The sequence below is a fragment of the Alosa sapidissima genome, chromosome 5 (genome assembly GCF_018492685.1).
Source record: "Alosa sapidissima isolate fAloSap1 chromosome 5, fAloSap1.pri, whole genome shotgun sequence".
Lineage (NCBI taxonomy): Eukaryota > Metazoa > Chordata > Actinopteri > Clupeiformes > Clupeidae > Alosa > Alosa sapidissima.
The window spans coordinates 16594196-16612919 of record NC_055961.1 but is presented as its reverse complement, the minus strand read 5'-3'; the positions used below and the strand labels follow the sequence as shown (position 1 = coordinate 16612919).

Sequence of the window (18724 nt, the reverse complement as noted above, 5' to 3'; positions counted from 1 at the left end):
TGTGTCCTCAAATAGTCTTACAGTATAATGGATAACGATCTGAGAAGGTTAACTGACGGCTTCTGTAAGAGAGGCTCATTGATCAGTCCAGGAAATCTTACAGAGATATTCCCTCGAGGAGTTTCTTGGTGAGCCTCAGCCGATAACCAGTTGCTCTTATGCTCACAGGCGTTCAGATCAGTCAGATTTGTGTACGGAGGACAGGGAGGGGGGTTTATTTTTCAACTATGCTTGCTTTACTCGCAGATGTAGCATATGTTTAGGCATTCCATATATTAAATCTACACACAGCGTCTCTTTATGTGTCTGTGTGTCTGTCCGTGTGTTTGTGTGTGTGTGTGTGTGTGTGTGTGTGTGTGTGTGTGTTCATGTGTGTGTGTCTGTGTGTGTGTCTGTCCGTGTGTGTGCTCATGTGTGTGTGTGTGTGTGTGTGTGTGTGTCTGTGTTCGTGTGTGTGTCTGTGTTCGTGTGTGTGTCTGTGTTCGTGTGTGTGTGTGTGTGTGTGTGTGTGTGTGTGTGTGTGTGTGTGTGTTCGTGTGTGTGTGTGTGTGTGTGTGTGTGTGTGTGTGTTCGTGTGTTCGTGTGTGTGTGTGTGTGTGTGTGTGTGTGTGTGTGTGTGTGTGTTCGTGTGTGTGTGTGTGTGTGTCTGTGTGTGTGTGTGTGTGTGTGTGTGTTCCTCTGCCATCAGCACTGTGGTGTTTATCAAAGGGCTCCTATTCCTTCATGTTCCCTCTGCCTCCGCAGACTACCTCGGTCAGCACTCCATTCCTGTAACATAAAAAGCCTCTTTTCCAAACTGGAAGCATTTGTTTATCATATTACCACCACACATGAGCCGCGCACAAGGCTTGACCCGGTGTTAAGTGTCCGCGCTAAATTTCATTGCCTCCATCTACTGGAAAGCCTGCCAATATACTGGCAGTGAATTCCTAGAGGGAAATAAATGGCAATAAAAAAGAGAAATGATAGCCCTTGCAAGCCGAGACATCAGGCTTCTTTCTCTTCCTCTCTCTCTCTCTCTCTCTCTTTCTCTCTTTCTTTCCCTCTCTCTCCCCTCTACCCTCTCACTCTTTCTCTTCCCCTCTTTCTTTCCCCCACCCCTTCTCTCTCTCTCTCTCTCTCTCTCTCTCTCTCTCTCTCTCTCTCTCTCTCTCTCTCTCTCTCTCTTTACAGTAGCTGAAGTGGTGCTGTGCTGTGAGATGTGACTTGGCACGACGTTGGGGTCTTTGTAAAGATGGCGCCCTCTGAAAGCTGATCGCACTGTAACAACTCAGTGGCTGCCTCTATATGTGTGTGTGTGTGTGTGTGTGTGTGTGTGTGTGGGGGGTGGGGGGTGACCTGAGGGAATAATGTAATTAATTGCACACAAATTTCTTTTGATGAACAGTTATGTGGTGATAAGCATGGCATCAACCACCCTAAACCCCCACCACACACACACACACACACACACACACACACACACACACACCGTCCTGGCAGATTAAAGTCGCGCCGCCTTCCAATGGTCGACCCGCCGGCCAGCTGCTGATGGATAGGGAAGGACTGCTCACCCTCTGCAACCACATTGCCATGCCAGCACCGCTAATAGTGTATATGTGTGTGTGTGTGTGTGTGTGTGTGTGTGTGTGTCTGTGTGTGTTTGAGTGTGTGTGTGTGTCTGTGTCTGTATGTGTGTGTGTGTGTGTGTGTGTGTGTGTGTGTGTGAGTGTGGGGATAAAGGAGTGTTTGTGTGTATATGTGAATGTGTCTCTGCATCTAAGTGAATGGTCTCTTTATTGCACACACGTGCATCGTTGCGGGTCCATTGCACACGCGTATATCCGGGTGTGTGTGCACGTGTATGCACACGTGCACTGCATGAGTGTGTGTTAGGTATTTTGCAGCAGGGCCGGGACGAGATGGGGACGGGGGCTGTCTGTTAGTGCCATGCTGGGCAGCGTAACGAGGTGTTGTGATGTGATCAGAGAGGGGCGCCGGTCTCCAGTCAGTCATAGAGAGCCCACTCCCCCGCTCCACAGCGCTCCACAGCGCTCTGCTCCTGCGCTCGGCACTCCTCTCCACTTCATTATTAAATCTGGGAATTGTCCCCATACATCAGGAGCCATCAGCCACCGCAGCATTATACAGCCATTTGTATGAGAGCACAGGGGGCTGTGTGTGTAGTGTGTGTGTGTGTGTGTAGTGTGTGTGTGTGTGTAGTGTGTGTGTGTTGTGTAGTGTGTGTAGTGTGTGTGTGTGTAGTGTGTAGTGTGTCTGTGTGTGTAGTGTGTGTGTGTGTAGTGTGTGTGTGTGTGTGTGTGTGTGTGTGTGTGTGTGTGTGTGTGTACTGGCAGGCGGAGGGGGGAGAGGATGGATGTTAAAAGCATATTGATTTGTCTGTAATGTCATCGTCCATCAGAGGCTTGTCTCTCAGCGGTGCAGAGCTTTGGCTGGGTCGTGAAGCAGCTCACTGGCCGCCTGGAGGGGCTCAGCAAGCACAGCTCTCTGTCCTCAGTGAGAAACTCCAGGCAGTGGTTTTAACCCTCCCCCTCCATACACACACACACTCCTCCCCAAACACACACACACACACACACACACACACACACACAAACACACACACACACACACACACACACACACACACACACACACACTGGTCTTCCTCCATTCATCCAGTTCCCTGGGCTCATCCTTTGCCCTGAGGGTTGGGTCGCCGTTGAGAGCTCTTTCAGCGTCTCCGCTGCTTTGTGATAGTGTGGCATTCCCAAACACAGACACACAGAGAAGAGAGACATGTACACATATACAGAGGGTGGGGGGAGAGAGAAGTAGAAAGAGCATAATGCTTTTTAATCTCTGCCCCTGGTGTGTGCGTGTGTGTGTGTGTGTGTGTGTGTGTATGTGTGTGTGTGTTTGAGGGGTGGGAAGGGGTTGCGGGGGTCATAGGCTTTTTCCCGCCACTGCTGCGATATTGTCTGACAAGGTCAGCAGAGGTCACACTGTCACTCGAGCATAATGACTGCGGAGAGGTGAGTGAAACAGAGTGTTTCCATAGCGACAGAGGCACCTGCGGTAACGGGAGACGCTGATGAAAGCTGCCAAACTGTGGGTGACATTTAGGCGACGCTGTCACTGGCAGACCATCGGCGGGGGACGGTGAATATACATGTCAGGGGCAATGGAGAGGAAACTGGACAGAGGAGGAGGAGGAAGACCCTTTGGTGCGGAGGTTATCGCTTTTCAACCACCACGTTTTGTCCGAGCCTACTGCACATGGACATGGAGCACACACACACACACACACACACACACACACACACATATAGACAGAAAGAAAGAGAGGGAGATAAAAGAAAATAAATAAAGAATATAAAGTGTCATAAAAGCACGCAGGCCCTTTTTAGTCCGACCTGGGGCCTGATCGTCGCTGACGTGCTGTTAGTTTCCATCGGGGCCCGGCGCGGAGGCCGCCTGTCGGTGGCTGTTAGGGCCCCGCCAGCCCCTTAAAGGCATGGGGGAGGTCACGGCGGGGCCAGCGGAGTCGGCGCCCGCGCCACGCAGCAGCTGTCCGAGCGATGACGGAAGACTCGCTGCGCCCTCCCGATCGCACATGACGGCTCCTGCACTCCCCTGTCACACAGCATTCTCGTCGGCTGCAGCTCGCCACGCTCTAACCGCGACCAACAGCTTCCAACTGCTGCTGTCCGCCCCCGACGTCCGGCCGTGTCCTTGGCATACCCCCTGGGTGCTCCACGCCGACACGGTGCTGATGGGATATGTAGTTCATCAATTTGTACCACTTTGCTTACAGCTCTGTTTGAAGAACCTGTAAAAGACTTTTTTTTTTACATAGTGCCGATTTTATTTAAGGCCTTCAATTACATTTCCCCTTAAAACCTTGAGAGTATGGCATTAGTGTTTGACTCATGATTACTTTGGTCACACGGGTAAGGAGATTATTCCAGCTCTTTAGACTGGTGCCTGCTTCAGCATTTAAATACTCTTTATACAGGGAGCAGCCCAGACTCTGAATATAGCAGAGAGGGGGGTATTTAAAGAGTTGTCGGTGGAAACCAGGGGATTTGACAGTGCAGAAGGAAACAGACAATTTATTATAAGCGGCCTAGCAGGCGAGTGGATTATCTATAAAACTTTCATGGTAGTCCCTTGGTGGCAGGCAGCCATAAAACTTCTCTGAATGAGGGACTTGTTAATTTACTTGTTAAAGCAAATTAAAAATTTATATGCGCTTTTAGGTAAATGAGATCCTTTTTCATTGCGGGCCTTTGTGGGCTTCTATCCCCCCTCTCTTGGATCCTTGGAGGACAGGTTAGCTGCTCCGAAACACCACAGAAGAACAATAAAAAGTCGCTAAATTGTTCCAGGTTTTTTATTACCGCCAAGTTCTGCAGCTGCTGTTGTGCGTAACTAAGGGGAAATCAGGAGCCGATAGCAACAGAGTCCCTGAGGCTGTCGTTATGAAGAAAACCTTGTGTGTGCATGTCTCTCTTTCTCTCTCTCTGTGTGTGTGTGTGTGTGTGTGTGTGTGTGTGTGTGTGTGTGTGTATATATGTGTGTGTGTCTTTCTTTTTAATGTCTGTTCTGTTCCTCTTTTGACGTGTGTTTTGGAGCAGAAAACTCTTCTACGGTGTGCACTTAAAAGGACGTTTGTGCAACACAAAACATAAGCACGCTACTTTTGTGTATGATTGCATGCCGTTGTTAGCATAGCCCATGGGAATAGGTCAGCAGACTCATAAAATCCCTCCATAACACCGGCAAGCACTTTTCAGTAAGTGGGCAGAGAATATAATTGACTACATGTGTTAACAATAATCTTGTAAAACCTTCAAAGGCCATTTTTTAAAAGCCCAGACATGCATAGAAAGCATTTTAAGTGACGCCCTCCGTTTGCCTCGTTTCCACACTGGGCCCACTGTTTAGGAAGGCTCTACTAGATTTAAATAGCGACGTTTCTTCCTGTACGTTGAGGTCTGGATACCTGAACGGGGCTTTTTTCTTAGCTGCATGTCTCGCCAAATTGTCAGCCCTTCAGTGCTCATAAGTTCCCGAAATGCGCTGCTATTTATCGTTGCCAGCGCTGTTAGGCTGTGTGGTATGTGTTTATGTTGTTCGGTAACAGCCCATTATATGGATTGAGTTATTCCAGTTCAACTCAACAGTAGTGGAGTTCTCTCTCTGACTTCAGCTGTTACCAAAGCCGTATGAAAGCCATTTGGAGGTGCGAGCTGCTTTTTGAAGTGCAGTGGTCATAAAGAAGAGTTTAGCTTGTGTACGCCTGGTGCATTCCCTCTAATAGGCAACAAGGGCTTAGCCCAGAGTGTTTGTGTAGAAAGGCCATAAATCTGAATGTGGAAGCATATCTGTGGACTGCATTATGTATGGCAGTAAGAGCCGCAGTGAATTAAAATGGCAGCGGTAGGCTATCTCACTCTATTCCCCTGCGCGCTCGGAAAAATGGAAAACATTACGACCATCTTTGATACCCAGTCAAAAGCTGTGCTGTGCCGAGAGGCTGTTATTTTTTTTTCTTCTCTTTTTCTCTCCCTCTCTCTCTCTCTCTCTCCCTCCCTCTCTCTCTCTCGCTCTCTCTCTCTGTCTTCTTCAACATCCCCTTTTTCTCCTTTCCAGTGGGTCTCTGTCTGCTGTTCATAAAGTGCTATGTGATTACTGCACTGTTAAAAAAACTGAAAAAGAAAAGACAATCCAGCGCGACCATAAAACAGCCTTCTGGGACTTTTCTGCCACCAAACAACAGTGAGGGTTAAACCTGAACAGGTCGGTTTTGACTTTTAAGTAACAAAAAAGCCTGGAAAACTGGAAAAGAAAGAGACAGGGGGGGGGGGGGGTTTGAGAAAAATAGACGAATAAGGAGGAGAAGGGAAAATCGAGACCAAGCGCTTCACATCAAAGCTGTGGCGGCATAAATTAATCTTTAATAGCGTGGAGGTTTGGGCTCACTCGCTGCCAGAGAATCATGCTGACTGCTTATTGAAAACAGTTGTTAATTCTATACTTCAATAAATCCAGGCGGAGGGGTGGGGGTGGGGGTATTCTCCCCTAACACAGAACAGATCGAGGGAAAACAAGACCTTACTGTGCCGCAATTGATGGCAGATGCACTTACTGGTAGTTTAAATGTTTCATTAGATGCTAATGTCTTGCTGTGTTTTTAATTGTGGAGAAATTAGCCGCTGGAATATTAAAACCATCTGTTTGCCATCCGGCTCTGGCAGGGCGGGTTGGATGCCTCCTCCAAACCCACACGTTGTCATCAGGGTCATCAGGAGAGAGTTCAACCAGAGTGTCTGAAGTCTCCTACCGATATAGTCAAAAGTCTGTGCAACATTACGCAAGCTTGAGAAACGAAAATATACAAATACACGCATGCATGCACACACACACACACACACACACACACACACACACATCTGTGGTAGTAATTACAGGCATGAACTCATGTTATTACAGTGATTGTTGTGTACTTCAGGCCAGTGTGGCTGTGTTTGTGTCTGTAGTTGGGGAGAGATGATGTGGGATGTTGGATTGGTAATGAAGAATCAGCATCTGAGGTCGCTGCCTCGCCTGAGTGATTGCTCTCGAGAGCGCGTCCAAGTTTTTACACGACTGCTTTATTCGTTTGATTTATCCCCTGACACAGTGAACCAATCTTAGGCCGAGACTCTTTTTCCTTCTCCTTTTTTTTGATGACGGTAATGTATTATGACCGCCGGTCCCTCTCTTTTTTTGCCTCGCGCTTTAACACGTCCATTAATCAAAGGAGGGTGTAAAAAAAAACGAGAGAAATATCTCATCGCGCTTCACAAAAGAGAGCCATCGAATGGCTTTGAAACAATTTAAGGGGCTTTAAGAGAAATTAAACAGAACAAGCTGAGGGACGCGTCAGCAAATCGGAGCGGACCAGGGGCCAGGCCCCTTAGCACCCATGAAAGATGATTTAGTCTACATTGGATTGGTTTTCAGAGAGAGAGTCAGAGAGAGATGTGTGTCTGTGAGCTGCCCTGACCGCGCCTGAATACAAAGTAGATTTCACACACTCTGATATTTTTTGATCAGCCCAGTCAGTAGTGCTTAGCAGGGTTTTGATGCGCTAGCTTCTTATTTTCCTCGTCTCGAGTGACATTTGCGTAGCATTAATTCACTTCCCATTTGCTTTGCCTTGCAGCCCCAATCTAGCAGAGATGGATGTCTGATTTTGTTTGTGTTAAGGGGTTATGAGTGTCGTTCACGTAAAGCTTTTAGATGCCAGTTGAAATTACATGCTTTCTTGATGCATATAGAAATCAATGGCTGTGAAATGATCAGTTAGGAATACTAGGAGCAGATGATGGAATTTTTGTCAGACATGGCTCCTCCACCACTGTCCTCAGCAGGTATCCATATCAATTTGCACAGCAATATGGAGCACAATAATGTTAAGATGCTGCATTATGAGGGTTAAGTGTAACCATTTGTCATTTTGTCCAATGATCTTCGCGTTAGCCTTCAGATTGTGGATAGCTCTCAGAGAAGAATTTGTTAGGCAATGCAGACCACTTCTTCTGTAAAGTATACCATTATTAACCTAAATTTGTTAATTCTGTAGGTGCTTGTGTGTGTGTGTGTGTGTGTGTGTGTGTGTGTAGTACATGCTAAATTGGCATCAATGTGTTCACACTGATAGAGTTGTGTTCTTCCTTACTGAATGTGTAATGTGGAGTATGCATGGTGGGAGGTGGCGATATGAGGGGTGTGCTGGAGAATCTAATGGTAATGCTTCTCTCTTAAAGAGGCCTCTATTTAAAGAGGGCCCTGTCTGAGGTAATTAGTGCTATCACTCTGTAGAGCCCTTCCTTTGAGGTAGATCCTTTCTATCACAGCCCCCCCCCAGCTCTCTCTCTCTCTCTCTTTCTCTCTGTCTCTCTCTTTCTCTCTATTTCTCTCTCTCTCTATCTATCTATCTCTCTCCCCCTAGCTCAGTCTTTCTCTTTAGCTTTTTCTCTCTTTAGTCTTCCTCTGTCTATTTCCTGAAGTCTCTCTCTGGAGTTGTGTCTTGCGTAACCCCCTCTCTTGTCCTCCAGGTCCTTGGGTCTGTGTGCTGGAACTCTCCTTATCGTTGGCTGATGCCACCGCTGTCTCTCCTTTTCTTCTCCATGTGCCAGAATACTCCCTAGGAGACGCTCTCTTTCACTCGGCTAATGGCCCTAGAAAGGGGAACAGTTTCATTTTAATTACCGGCCTTACTGGAGGGACTCTTCCTCCTTGTCCCCTTCGTCACCTTACTCTCCGCCTACAGCCGCTTTTATGAGGCATTTACAGTAAAGGGCAAGAGTACTGGACCCAGAAGGAGTCAGCCTACAGACCAGAACACACAACTGTTAATAATGACATTGGTGTGGCTATTCACTATTCACAGTCAAATACTACATTTCAGGACTGCATGTAGTACAGAGTAAAATACTGTAAAATACTCAAGACAGCAGGATGTCTTTGAGACCTTGTGTTCATTTCATCTTTGACACGGAATTGTACTAGTGTTCTCCTTTCACATTTTCTGACACCGAAACCTGTTCCTCCTAGCTGGCGATGGCAGCCAAAAGATGAAGAGAGTGTGGGAGAAAGAGCAGAGAGAGAGAGAGAGAGAGAGAGAGAGAGAGAGAGAGAGAGAGAGAGAGATGTAATGCTCCAGTGCCATAAAGGGCCCCGGAGTGATCCTCGGCCCGTCCTCTGCTTTTTCTATTAGGTGCCATTCCTGCCGTTTACAGCCCCGCTCCAGCCCCGCTCGTAAAAACACTGGCTTTTTTATGCGCTTTGAAATGGAGCCTGCGAGCCTTTGGCGTCAGCAGCAGCAGCAGCAGCGGCGGCGGTGGTGGTGGTGGTGGTGGCGGAGGAGGACGCAGCGTGGTGGGCCTCGCCTGGAAAAGAGAGTGTGAGAGTAAGAGCCCGACGCGGACATAAATCGCCGTCCCCTGGGTGAGGACAGTCGCCCGGGGTCCCGGGAGTCAGACAGACGTCATCACGGAGATTATTTTCTTCAGTGGGTTTAGATGTGTTTGGATCGTGGCATCACTCCCATGTACCCCCCACTCCTAGGGTTAACCAGAGGGTACCCCCCACACCACCACCACCACCACCACCACCACCCATACATACTTCTGGTGTCTTAAATGGCCACTGCATCTGTGAGAGGACATTTGCTGGGTGTCTCTGCCCACTGTATGGGCACAGCATCTGGAGGGAAAGAAACAGGAATGGGGATGTTTTTGATGGAAGGGAGAGATATGTGTGAGACGGTGAAAAAAGCATAGAACCAGCTAACAGAAAAACAGAAAAAAAAAGCAAACGGACAGGCCTTTGTTCCCTTTTCCGAGATTCAGACACATCTGAAGTGATGTATGGTGAAGTTATTACAGTGGTTTCTTGTTTTTATGTTTGTGTGTGTGTGTGTGTGTGTGTGTGTGTGTGTGTGTGTGTGTGTGTGTGTGTATGTGTTGGACACACAGGTGTAATGTGAGTATATTCAGGTGTGCATGCAGGTGCACGCTCATCTGTGTTGCAGCCATATTAGTAACAGCAGACAGCGGTGACCCCATCATGTCTTCCTCGTAACATAAACATTCTAATCCTCTGTAGGGCCTCATTACTCCTCCTGATCTCTTTTTGTCTCTGTTTGTCTCTCTCTCTCGCGCGCGCGCGCGCGTCCAGCTGAAGCCAGGGCAGAACAACTGTAAGGACAGTGACAGCGAGAGCGTCAGCGGAGAGTCCAAGCCGTCCATCAGGAGTAGTTCCAGAGACAGACTCACAGACGTAAGTCACACAAGAGCGTCACACACGGCCACAACGCAGTTAACACACCGAGTCACAGGTCAAGACAAATACTATGAGAAAATATACATGCAACTTCGAACACAGTGTCACATTACCTAACGCCATAACTCCCCAAAACTACAGTATATCTTCAACCAGTAGGCTTACTAACTGTCAGATATAACAAAAACAGATACTCTACAAATGCAGTACGTGCATAAGGTAAATTCCATAGATGTTTCTATTTGTACCATGATCAGGGCTTTGCTGTAAAAGCCCTCTCTGGGCTCAGTCAAATTTCCCTGAATAAATAAATTACATATAAGAGTTGAAACACACCATTCATGAATATATGAAAGTGTATACTTGCATACATCAGGTATGACACAGTTGTTAGATAACATTACATTGTTCACACATTCTTTTTTGAACAATTTTGTTTGTTGAACATACATTGGGTCGTTAAATATTTTATACAACTACTTGGAACACCAATATTAATAGATTAGTCTTCTGTTGCCCAGTCAGCTTTCACACCAAGAGTGAGTTATTCATTTAATACAATAGCGTCTTAGTTGCTGTCTTAGACCAATCACATGCAAGTCTGGCTGACTATCTGAATATCTTAATGAACTTCGCAAAAATTTTTACACAGTATATCAGACTGTAGAACACCTACTTATTACCTTAGAGACCTTGTTGTTGAATGTATTGAATATATTGCTGTTTAACTGGAGACTACTTCTTAACATCCTGAAAATAAGACACCAGTTCAGTTAGTTGAAAAAAAGATAAATGGTTTGCAGTTAGCACGCTAGTTTGCATAAATAGAACTTCTCACTCATAAATCAGATCATGATAAGATAGACTTCCACACACCTGCTATACACCAATAGATACACGTATTACCGTATACTGTGGAGAGAAGGAAAACAAAATATCAGTAATGGAACATGAAACAGGTAAGTTCACCCAACTATGGCAGAATTCTCTCCTGCTGAAGCTTCTGTCCTATGGTATCTGCTTCATAAACATCCAATTAAAACCTAGAAGAAGATGATAAAGAACTTTATGAGAATTCGATTCTGTCTTCACAGCAACAACTAACTAACTGCTGTTGCCATAGCTTGACAACTCATTGACAAATGAGATAAATAATATTAAATGTGATTCATTACAGATGTTTATTGCTTTGTTAAACCATGACATTGGTTGATGATAAGGTTATGATATGCTTCCTCCTCTTTATTATGTGTTCACATCCGTGTACACAAAGAGAGATTATATCTTCTGTTCTATCTTACCACACCAAACAAGGTTTATTTTTCTGTTTTTTTTTACTCATTTCCTGTTGATGCATTTCTTCTTACTGTTACAGGTAAGTTTGTAGGATTGTCATCTGTTCCCCCTTGGCTGCAGAACCTCTTAGATAATTCAGTACACAATGGTAGTTGGTAGGATCTGTTGCCCCATAAAACAATTTGTACAGAGTATGGTTGTAAAGTAATTGGCCACGAGTTTGCTGTGGGCTTATATTAAAATTGTGGTTGGGAAGATGAGCATTATCTCCCTAACTGACATGGCAGGAGGCCATGGGAGAACAATGGCCTCCTGCGTGACAGAGCTGCGTGCCGCACTGCTATTGCTCTTGGCAGTGCTCTCAAATGAGCAGTGCTATCGGAGCTGTCCACACCCCCTCTGTTCCCCTCTGAAGACAGGGAAGCGTTTGAGGTGACAAATTAAAAAACATCATCATCAAATCTCTTTTTTTTTTCTCCATTGTGTTTGTCTTAACGGAGACAGTCGGCAAGAGAAAAAAGAAAATGTTCTCATCTTTTTTTTTTACCGTTACGCCAGTGAAGGATGTCTTTTCCTGCCAGATACAGTGTTTAATCACAATGAATGTTTTTTTTTTGTTCAGTGTATCTCTCTCTATTTAGTTTAGATCAGTCCACTGATCCTATACATAGCTACCCTGTAACCTTGGTAGTCTCAGTGCCAGTAGGGCCACTGTTGAGTAGCAAAGCACCAGAAAGAATGAGTGCTTGGAAAATAGAATATATTGTCTTTTCACTCCTGCTTTGTTATAAAAGATTTGGCATCGTTATGTACATGACACATAGTACATTGTCTACTGCCCTCCTCACCCTATTGACTTTTGCATACCTGTAATAGCTTCCTGGAAGTATTATTGGCTCCCCTGTACCCCGGCAAACTCACTAATCTGCTCGGCGATAGGGGGCTGAATGTCAAGGGGAATTTGGTCCTGCCGCTCCATCCGTGGCGTCTCTTTTAGAGACGTGGTTTTATGATTTTCGGCGGCAGACCTATCGGATATCGTGCGTAATTAGAGCTGTCAGTCGGCGAGCGGGCCAAGTCATGGGAAAAGACAGGGTGGAACGATCGGAGCGCAGCGGCTCCGCCGTGTAGCTATAGGACGCTTGGCCAGGCATGAAATGAAATAAGTAATTTGATGCTGACATCAGAAATTGAAATGATACCTGCTGGTGCTCGTCATACTACTGTGAGGCTCGGAGAGAGAAAAAGAGAGAGAGAGAGAGACGGAGGGAGGGAAGGAGGGATGGGGAGATGGAGAGGAGGTGGAGAAAAGTGATAGACTGGGGCAGCAGCCAAGGTAAACAACAAGCATCTTCCCACAGCACAGGTGAGCAGCTGCAGATGTGTGCTGAGATGGACGATGACAGCTCACATGTCTCATGCACAGCACTGATCTGTCTGTAGCCCAAGAGTGATAGACAGTTACACTATTGCACCTTATCAAGCAAATGACCATGACGTTTAACGGTGTGTATTAAAATAAGACGGTTGGGTGTTTTCCATCCAGACAGCCATACATGTTTGTCTGCAGCCCAACACACTGCAGGTAGCAGAGCATGGGGGTTGAGAGCAGTTTGAGAGAGCAGTTTTTTTTTTTTTTTTTTTTTTTTTTTTTTTGTTATGTTTCTTCAGAAAGCTGAACAAGCCTGCAGGCAAAAGTGAATGGGTGTCTCATATCCTCTCTTTGACATCTGATCTGGCCCGTTTTAAAAGGGCTCTAACCCTCCCTCCCCCCAGTCGCAGTCAGATTACATATCACAACGGCCAAAATGGCTCCACTTCAGATAATGCACGGATGAAAGATCATCACTTTTCTTTTTAACAGTTCGCCCTAGTGCTGCTGGAGACAGTGTAACACGTCCCAGAGGGGCCACACATTACCCATCTCTCTCTCTTTCTTTCTTTCTCTCTCTCACTCTCTCTCTCTCTCTCTCTCTCTCTCTCTCTCTCTCTCTCTCTCTCTCTCTCTCTCTCTTTCTGTGTGTATGGCATCCAAGGCTGAGGTCATTGAAGAGTAATGGCATCCAGCCCAGAAATACAGCCTCATGCAAATGTGCAAACAATGTGTTGAGTCCTCTTGTTTGTCATCGAAACGTATGAGTATCACTCAATATCACTCAACTATTCCCCCCAAAGCCCCCCCCCCCTCAAGCCATGACAACATGCATCATGGAAAAAATAGTGTTCTTGGAGACTTGGTTGTTTTTTTCCCTTTATTTTATTTATTTATTTTCTATAAAAGCCACTGATCTCACTTAAGGAACCCCCCCCCCCCCCCCGCCACTCCCAACCTCCACCATGCTTTTTAAAAGCTTGCCATCTTGGGGGAGGGCCGTGCAAGCTGAGTTGATCTGCGACAGAAGTTTCCAACAGAGGCCCTTGAGGCTCTGATGGGGAGCTGTTGAAAGCTTGGCTGTTTTAGGAGCGTTTTTCTTTTTCACCCCCCCCTCCCCCCTCCCGGCACCCACCCACCACACACTCCTCCTCGTTTTTCACCTTCTCTCGCCTGACATGTCTCTTCAGAGTCGCACTTTAAGTGGGCCCGTTGCAGGTCCTCAGGGCAACACAATAAGTCTCCTCTGGCTGCACTGTGAAAGCCCACTTCACACATCACACAAGGTGAGAGCCAGCAGCATTCCTGTGGTGGAGGGAGAGAGAAAGAGGGAGGACGATGGCGTGCAGAGAAATAAAAGAAGGAATGCGAAGGAAAAAGAAAATGTTCTTGAACTATTTGGTGCCATCGGTTTGCGTTTCTTTTGGCAAATTTTTTTACAGTGGTTTGTGAAGGACACATGTGCGTACGTTCGAAAGAAGCATGCAGTAGACATAGTCATTTGATACTGCATGGACATTATCACCTAGTACATACTGAAAAAGCTGTCACTCGATCCTCAGTCACAAAAGAAGGTTAGATAGCTTTTGTGTCATTCTCTAAGAAAAGCAGTTAGCTTAAGATCTTACGTAAACAGCGACCAAGCAACCAAGAGGCTTGCCTTGAACATAGCCTGAAGCGAAGTTTAATGTCTCAAAATCAGCTCACCAATTAAAGGCAGTTTGAGGCTTAAAGTGATCACTATCATTTGTGGCTACACACAAACATTAAATAATTATGAGAGAAATGTCCCCCCTTCCCCCTTGCACTTCTCAACCCTGCTAATCAACTGGCTTGTTTTCATGCTACAGCCGTGCGAGAAGAAATGTGTGTTTAATGCTACAGTAGGTAGCAGGTGGAGTGATTGCAGATTCGACTTTAGCATTGTCTTCACACATCAGACGTTAAATTATCACTAGAAGCCTGGGTGCGTGTGAATGGGGCTCTTGATTTAGGAAGCACCCTTTAGAGCATGCAGTTTAACATATGTTGGCTCTCTGCTTGTCTTCCTCTTCCTAACACACACGTATACACACACACACACACACACACACACACACACACACACACACACAAACAAATTCTTACAAGCTCATCAAAGTGCGTGTATCACTGCTGAGTGATCCAGGCCATTCATTAGGCGACTTGCCGTGAGCTAATGATGTTTGCTGATGAAGGCCTCCGTTCTGCCTGTGACCCCTTGACCTAGCAGCAGATGAAACGGATACCCCATTCCTCCCTAACCCACACACACACACACACACACACACACACACACACACACCGTTCATCACTGGTGCCACTCAGGGTCAGGGGATGCCAGAAGTGGTCCTCTTTCTCTTTCCATATATCTCCATTCTCTCCCTCTTCTCTTCTACTCTCTTCTCTTCTTCTGGCCTCTATCTCTTCTCTTCCACTCTCTCCTTCCTCTTCTCTATCCTTCTCCACCTTGCTTTTCTTTCTTTTTTTTTTTTCTCTCACCCGTCCTTCCTGCCGCCTCATTAGGCTGACAAATCACACATCAGCCCTCCTCAGATCTGCCCCTAACCTCCCAAACCTGGCTAAATTGGCCCCGGCTTGCTGCACGCGAGCTCTGAAGCTCCCGGGAACACCCCCCTCCCCCCTTCTCCCAGGGTTTTTGTTTTTGAAGGTAGCGGTGGGGGTGGCAGTGTCTCTCTCTCAGGCTGGGTGAGGGACACTTGGTATTCGGGCAGAAGGAGGACTTGAGGTGAGGAGGTGGGGTGGGTGGTGACGGAGAAGGAGGGAGGGAGGGATGGTGTGTGTGTGTGTGTGTGTGCATGAGTCACGCACATGGCGTTTAGTCTCTGCGGCAGGGGTGAAATGCCATCATTACCCGGCTGCCTATCAAATAAATTGGCAATTATAGGGACTCTGGAATCGAGTAAACAGCATGTTAGGTTTTCTGACGTTTTTTTTTTTTTTTTCAGAGGATCGACGCTGTGTGTGCTTGTGTGGGTGGACGGATGTGTGTTTGGGTTTGCGTCTGTGGGAATGTGTGTGTGTGTGTGTGTGCACAAGCGAAAGATGACAGATACGTCGAGACCCCTGAGCGTTCTGTGTCAGCTGCTGTCAGTCAAATCTGATGCGGGGCCCCTCGCACACTCTGTCAGGCTGATGAGAGGCACGGACAGAAGGCCGCTAATGAATTCTCCTCAGATCAGGTGATAAGAAACGACACAGTAAATAAATAAACAGAGCTCTGAAAGTGTGAGCAAAAGCCCAGCTGTGATGGCTAATTTGCTAGCATCTCCCCTGCCATTTATTTAGCATTGTCTGGTTGTTAGCACTCTGGCTTGGGCTGGGGTGTGGGGCTGTTGATGAACGATCGGTTCCTGTTCAGCTGTTGTGTGAAAGAGCAATGGCTGTCCCTGGTCATAGAAGTCCCCTTGGAGACCTAGTCAAGATAGAACACAGTTCACAGCTCTTAGAGCCCATCAAGTATTTCAACCCACCATTTGCTGATGTATTTGTCGTTTTCACACCTGCTGGCTGGTGTCATCATAAATAAAAAAAATCTCTGTGTGTGTGAAGAGAGCTAGCTAGAAAGAAAGAAAGAAAGAAGCAAACAAACAAATATACACCTGAGTCTTACATTTGCACAAAAGCAAAACAGTTCTGAAGAAAATTATTGTAACATTCTGAGAGCTTTCTTTAGACGTAATCCGACAGTGACTTGATAAAAGCTCCAGTGATCACAAACCTGAATAGTATTTATCTGATATTGTGGACTGAGTTCTTTTAGATTGAACCCCACTGTAAGGTGTGTTATTAGAGGCCTGGGTGGCTTTGTATTTTTGTGTTGAATACAGTAAAATCACTCCAACTATCCTGATATAACCGTTACTGCTACCTAAATGTGTGTTTCAGATAATGCACATGATTACTGTTATTATTTCAATTATTTTATCAGGATATTTTGAGAGGTTATAATTTCTCTCACAGTTGCATTTCCTGACAGTTGCTGCTGTAGGTCTTTTCAACCCATTTTAAGTCTGATAGTTTTTTTTCAGTCTGGTCTCAAGGCCTCTTTGTGCATCTAAAAATGTCCATGCAAATTGTATGGTTATTTTTTTGGCACATTAGCAATAATGAGGTCACTGTACCCTACAAGCAAAGATATGCCGGCCAATTTGCCTGGACATGAAAGTCATAATTGCTTGCATCAATTAGCCTGCATGAGTTTTACTCTTGTTTCCCCCATCTCTCTCTCTCTCTCTCTCTCCCTCGTTTCTTCTTTTCCTCTATCTCTCTCCTGTCTTACCCTCTCCTTCCTCCAGCCTCCCGGTCTCCCTCCTAATTTGAAACGTTCCTTTTTAGAGACGGGTATTTAGATACGGAGGCAGGAATGCTGCACCTATAATTGGTTCATTATCTTTGCATGACCGTGGCTGCTTGGATCTGATGGCGTAGAGCTGAGCCATTTCAGGTCAGTGTATAGAGGGAGGTCTACAAGAACACTAAAGAGTCAGATTAGATGGACTCATAGGCCAAAGGGCTACACCACAAAACTGGTGCCTGTCAGTAATTTGAAAGGGAATTAAGATTGAACATTATTTAATTTCTTCGAGATAAGTAAAACTCAGACATAGTCTTTTCTACAGCTCTTTGAAACGACGTGGTAATTGTGTGTCTTTTTTCTCAGGCCAAGGTTTGAGAGAAAGATATTTGCTTTTCTACGTTTTGCATGTAACTTAAAGCTGCAGTTGGCAAGTCTGACAGATTGAGGGGACTTAGCCACTATCATGCCACTACCCAACTACCACCGAGCACCCTCTCATTGAGTTTGTGCTCGTCAGTGCGCACCAGACTGCACCAGACTGTGATTGATAGTCAGATCTCACACAGCCCTGCTCTGATTGAACCAGACAAACCGGGAGCTGTGGATTTTTGCAAAACAAATAACAGGCTCTAGGTGGAGGTAGAAGTGCATGTTTTTTTTCTAAAAATATGTTGTTCTGTCGGAGCATAGTGTTGGTTTCAGTGAATATGATCAAAAAAGTCTTGCCAACTGCAGCTTTGATGAAATGGAGCGGTTCAGGCTTGACAAAGTGCATGTCATAAAGCTGCTGTCTCTCTGCCTTGTGCTGTTCTATTCTATTCACTGCTGCCCAGCTGCTGTCGAGCCTCGAGTTGTCTGATAGCACTGTCTCTGATTCCATTCTGAAGAGGGCTCCCCAATGTGGTTTAAAAACTTGCGAGTGCCCTTTGTGCTTTGTCATCCCCGCTCACCTAATTTCATCTGATACGGCGCGGCAGCAACGCAGCCCGTGAGGGAGGATGTCTTAAGTCGCGTCCCCATTGTCTTTTTAATCAGGCACATTAATCGGCCAGCTACAGGCTGCGCCGTAGGTGCCGCGGGGTCCTCATTAGCACTTCCAGTGGCTGAGCGAACACATTTTCCCTTCTTCCTGTGGGGACTCGTTCTGTCTCTCAGGCAACCAGAGGGAGGAACAGCTTGTGACACGTGGTGACAGAGCGCTCAGGCTGCATTATGGCTGGTCTCTGCTGGGCTGTCATTACCCTACAGCGAGCTGTCCGTCAGGAGACCCAGGCGCCAGCCTTCGCCAGCTTCACCGGCCTCTCTGCTGGCCCTGAGGAAAGCTCCATGCTCATGAACAACCGGCGTCTTATGCAGCACTGATAAACCTCACACTCATAAATCTTCATCGGTCTCCAATGGTCAAGTCCAATGGAAGCCATTTTAGCTAGCTTTGACGTATTATTATAGGGACATTAGATGAGATTGTTTTGACACTAATATGTTTGCCAGCACATTTTAATACCATAGTTAGGTTAAAAGTTAGTTAGTTAGGTTGTCCTACTCCTTTAAAGAAAGATGACACCCTACTGCAATGCATTTGCAGCTATAGTAAATGCAATCATATAATAATAATTGGCAAGAACCTTGTGGCGTGTTCTGTAGTTACACTCTGTAAAATAGCATATATATACTGGTTCTTTGAAACTCATGGCACTGTCAAACTCACCATTTCTCTCTCAAGTGGTTATTTTTATCTATGTCAGCTTTGAATAGTATTTTTGGGTTGCACATAAATTAAAAATAATAACGTATGGCCGAAATTCAGCAGAATTCCCCTCTATTGGCATCTTGCAGCTATCAGTTGCTTTTGATGTAATTGGCTGTTTTTGAACGCAGTGATAAATATTAACTCATTGAAT

At 46.0% G+C, this 18724-nt stretch overlaps 1 protein-coding gene across 1 annotated transcript in view; it reads left to right on the top strand.

The window, feature by feature from the left end:
- Window positions 1-18724, top strand: part of auts2a (activator of transcription and developmental regulator AUTS2 a) — a 281065-nt gene that overhangs the window by 119593 nt on the left and 142748 nt on the right. Inside the window, exon 5 of the mRNA XM_042093561.1 lies at window positions 9712-9813. Within this exon, the coding sequence (XP_041949495.1) occupies window positions 9712-9813 (102 nt within the window). The remainder of the gene's footprint in view (window positions 1-9711; window positions 9814-18724) is intronic.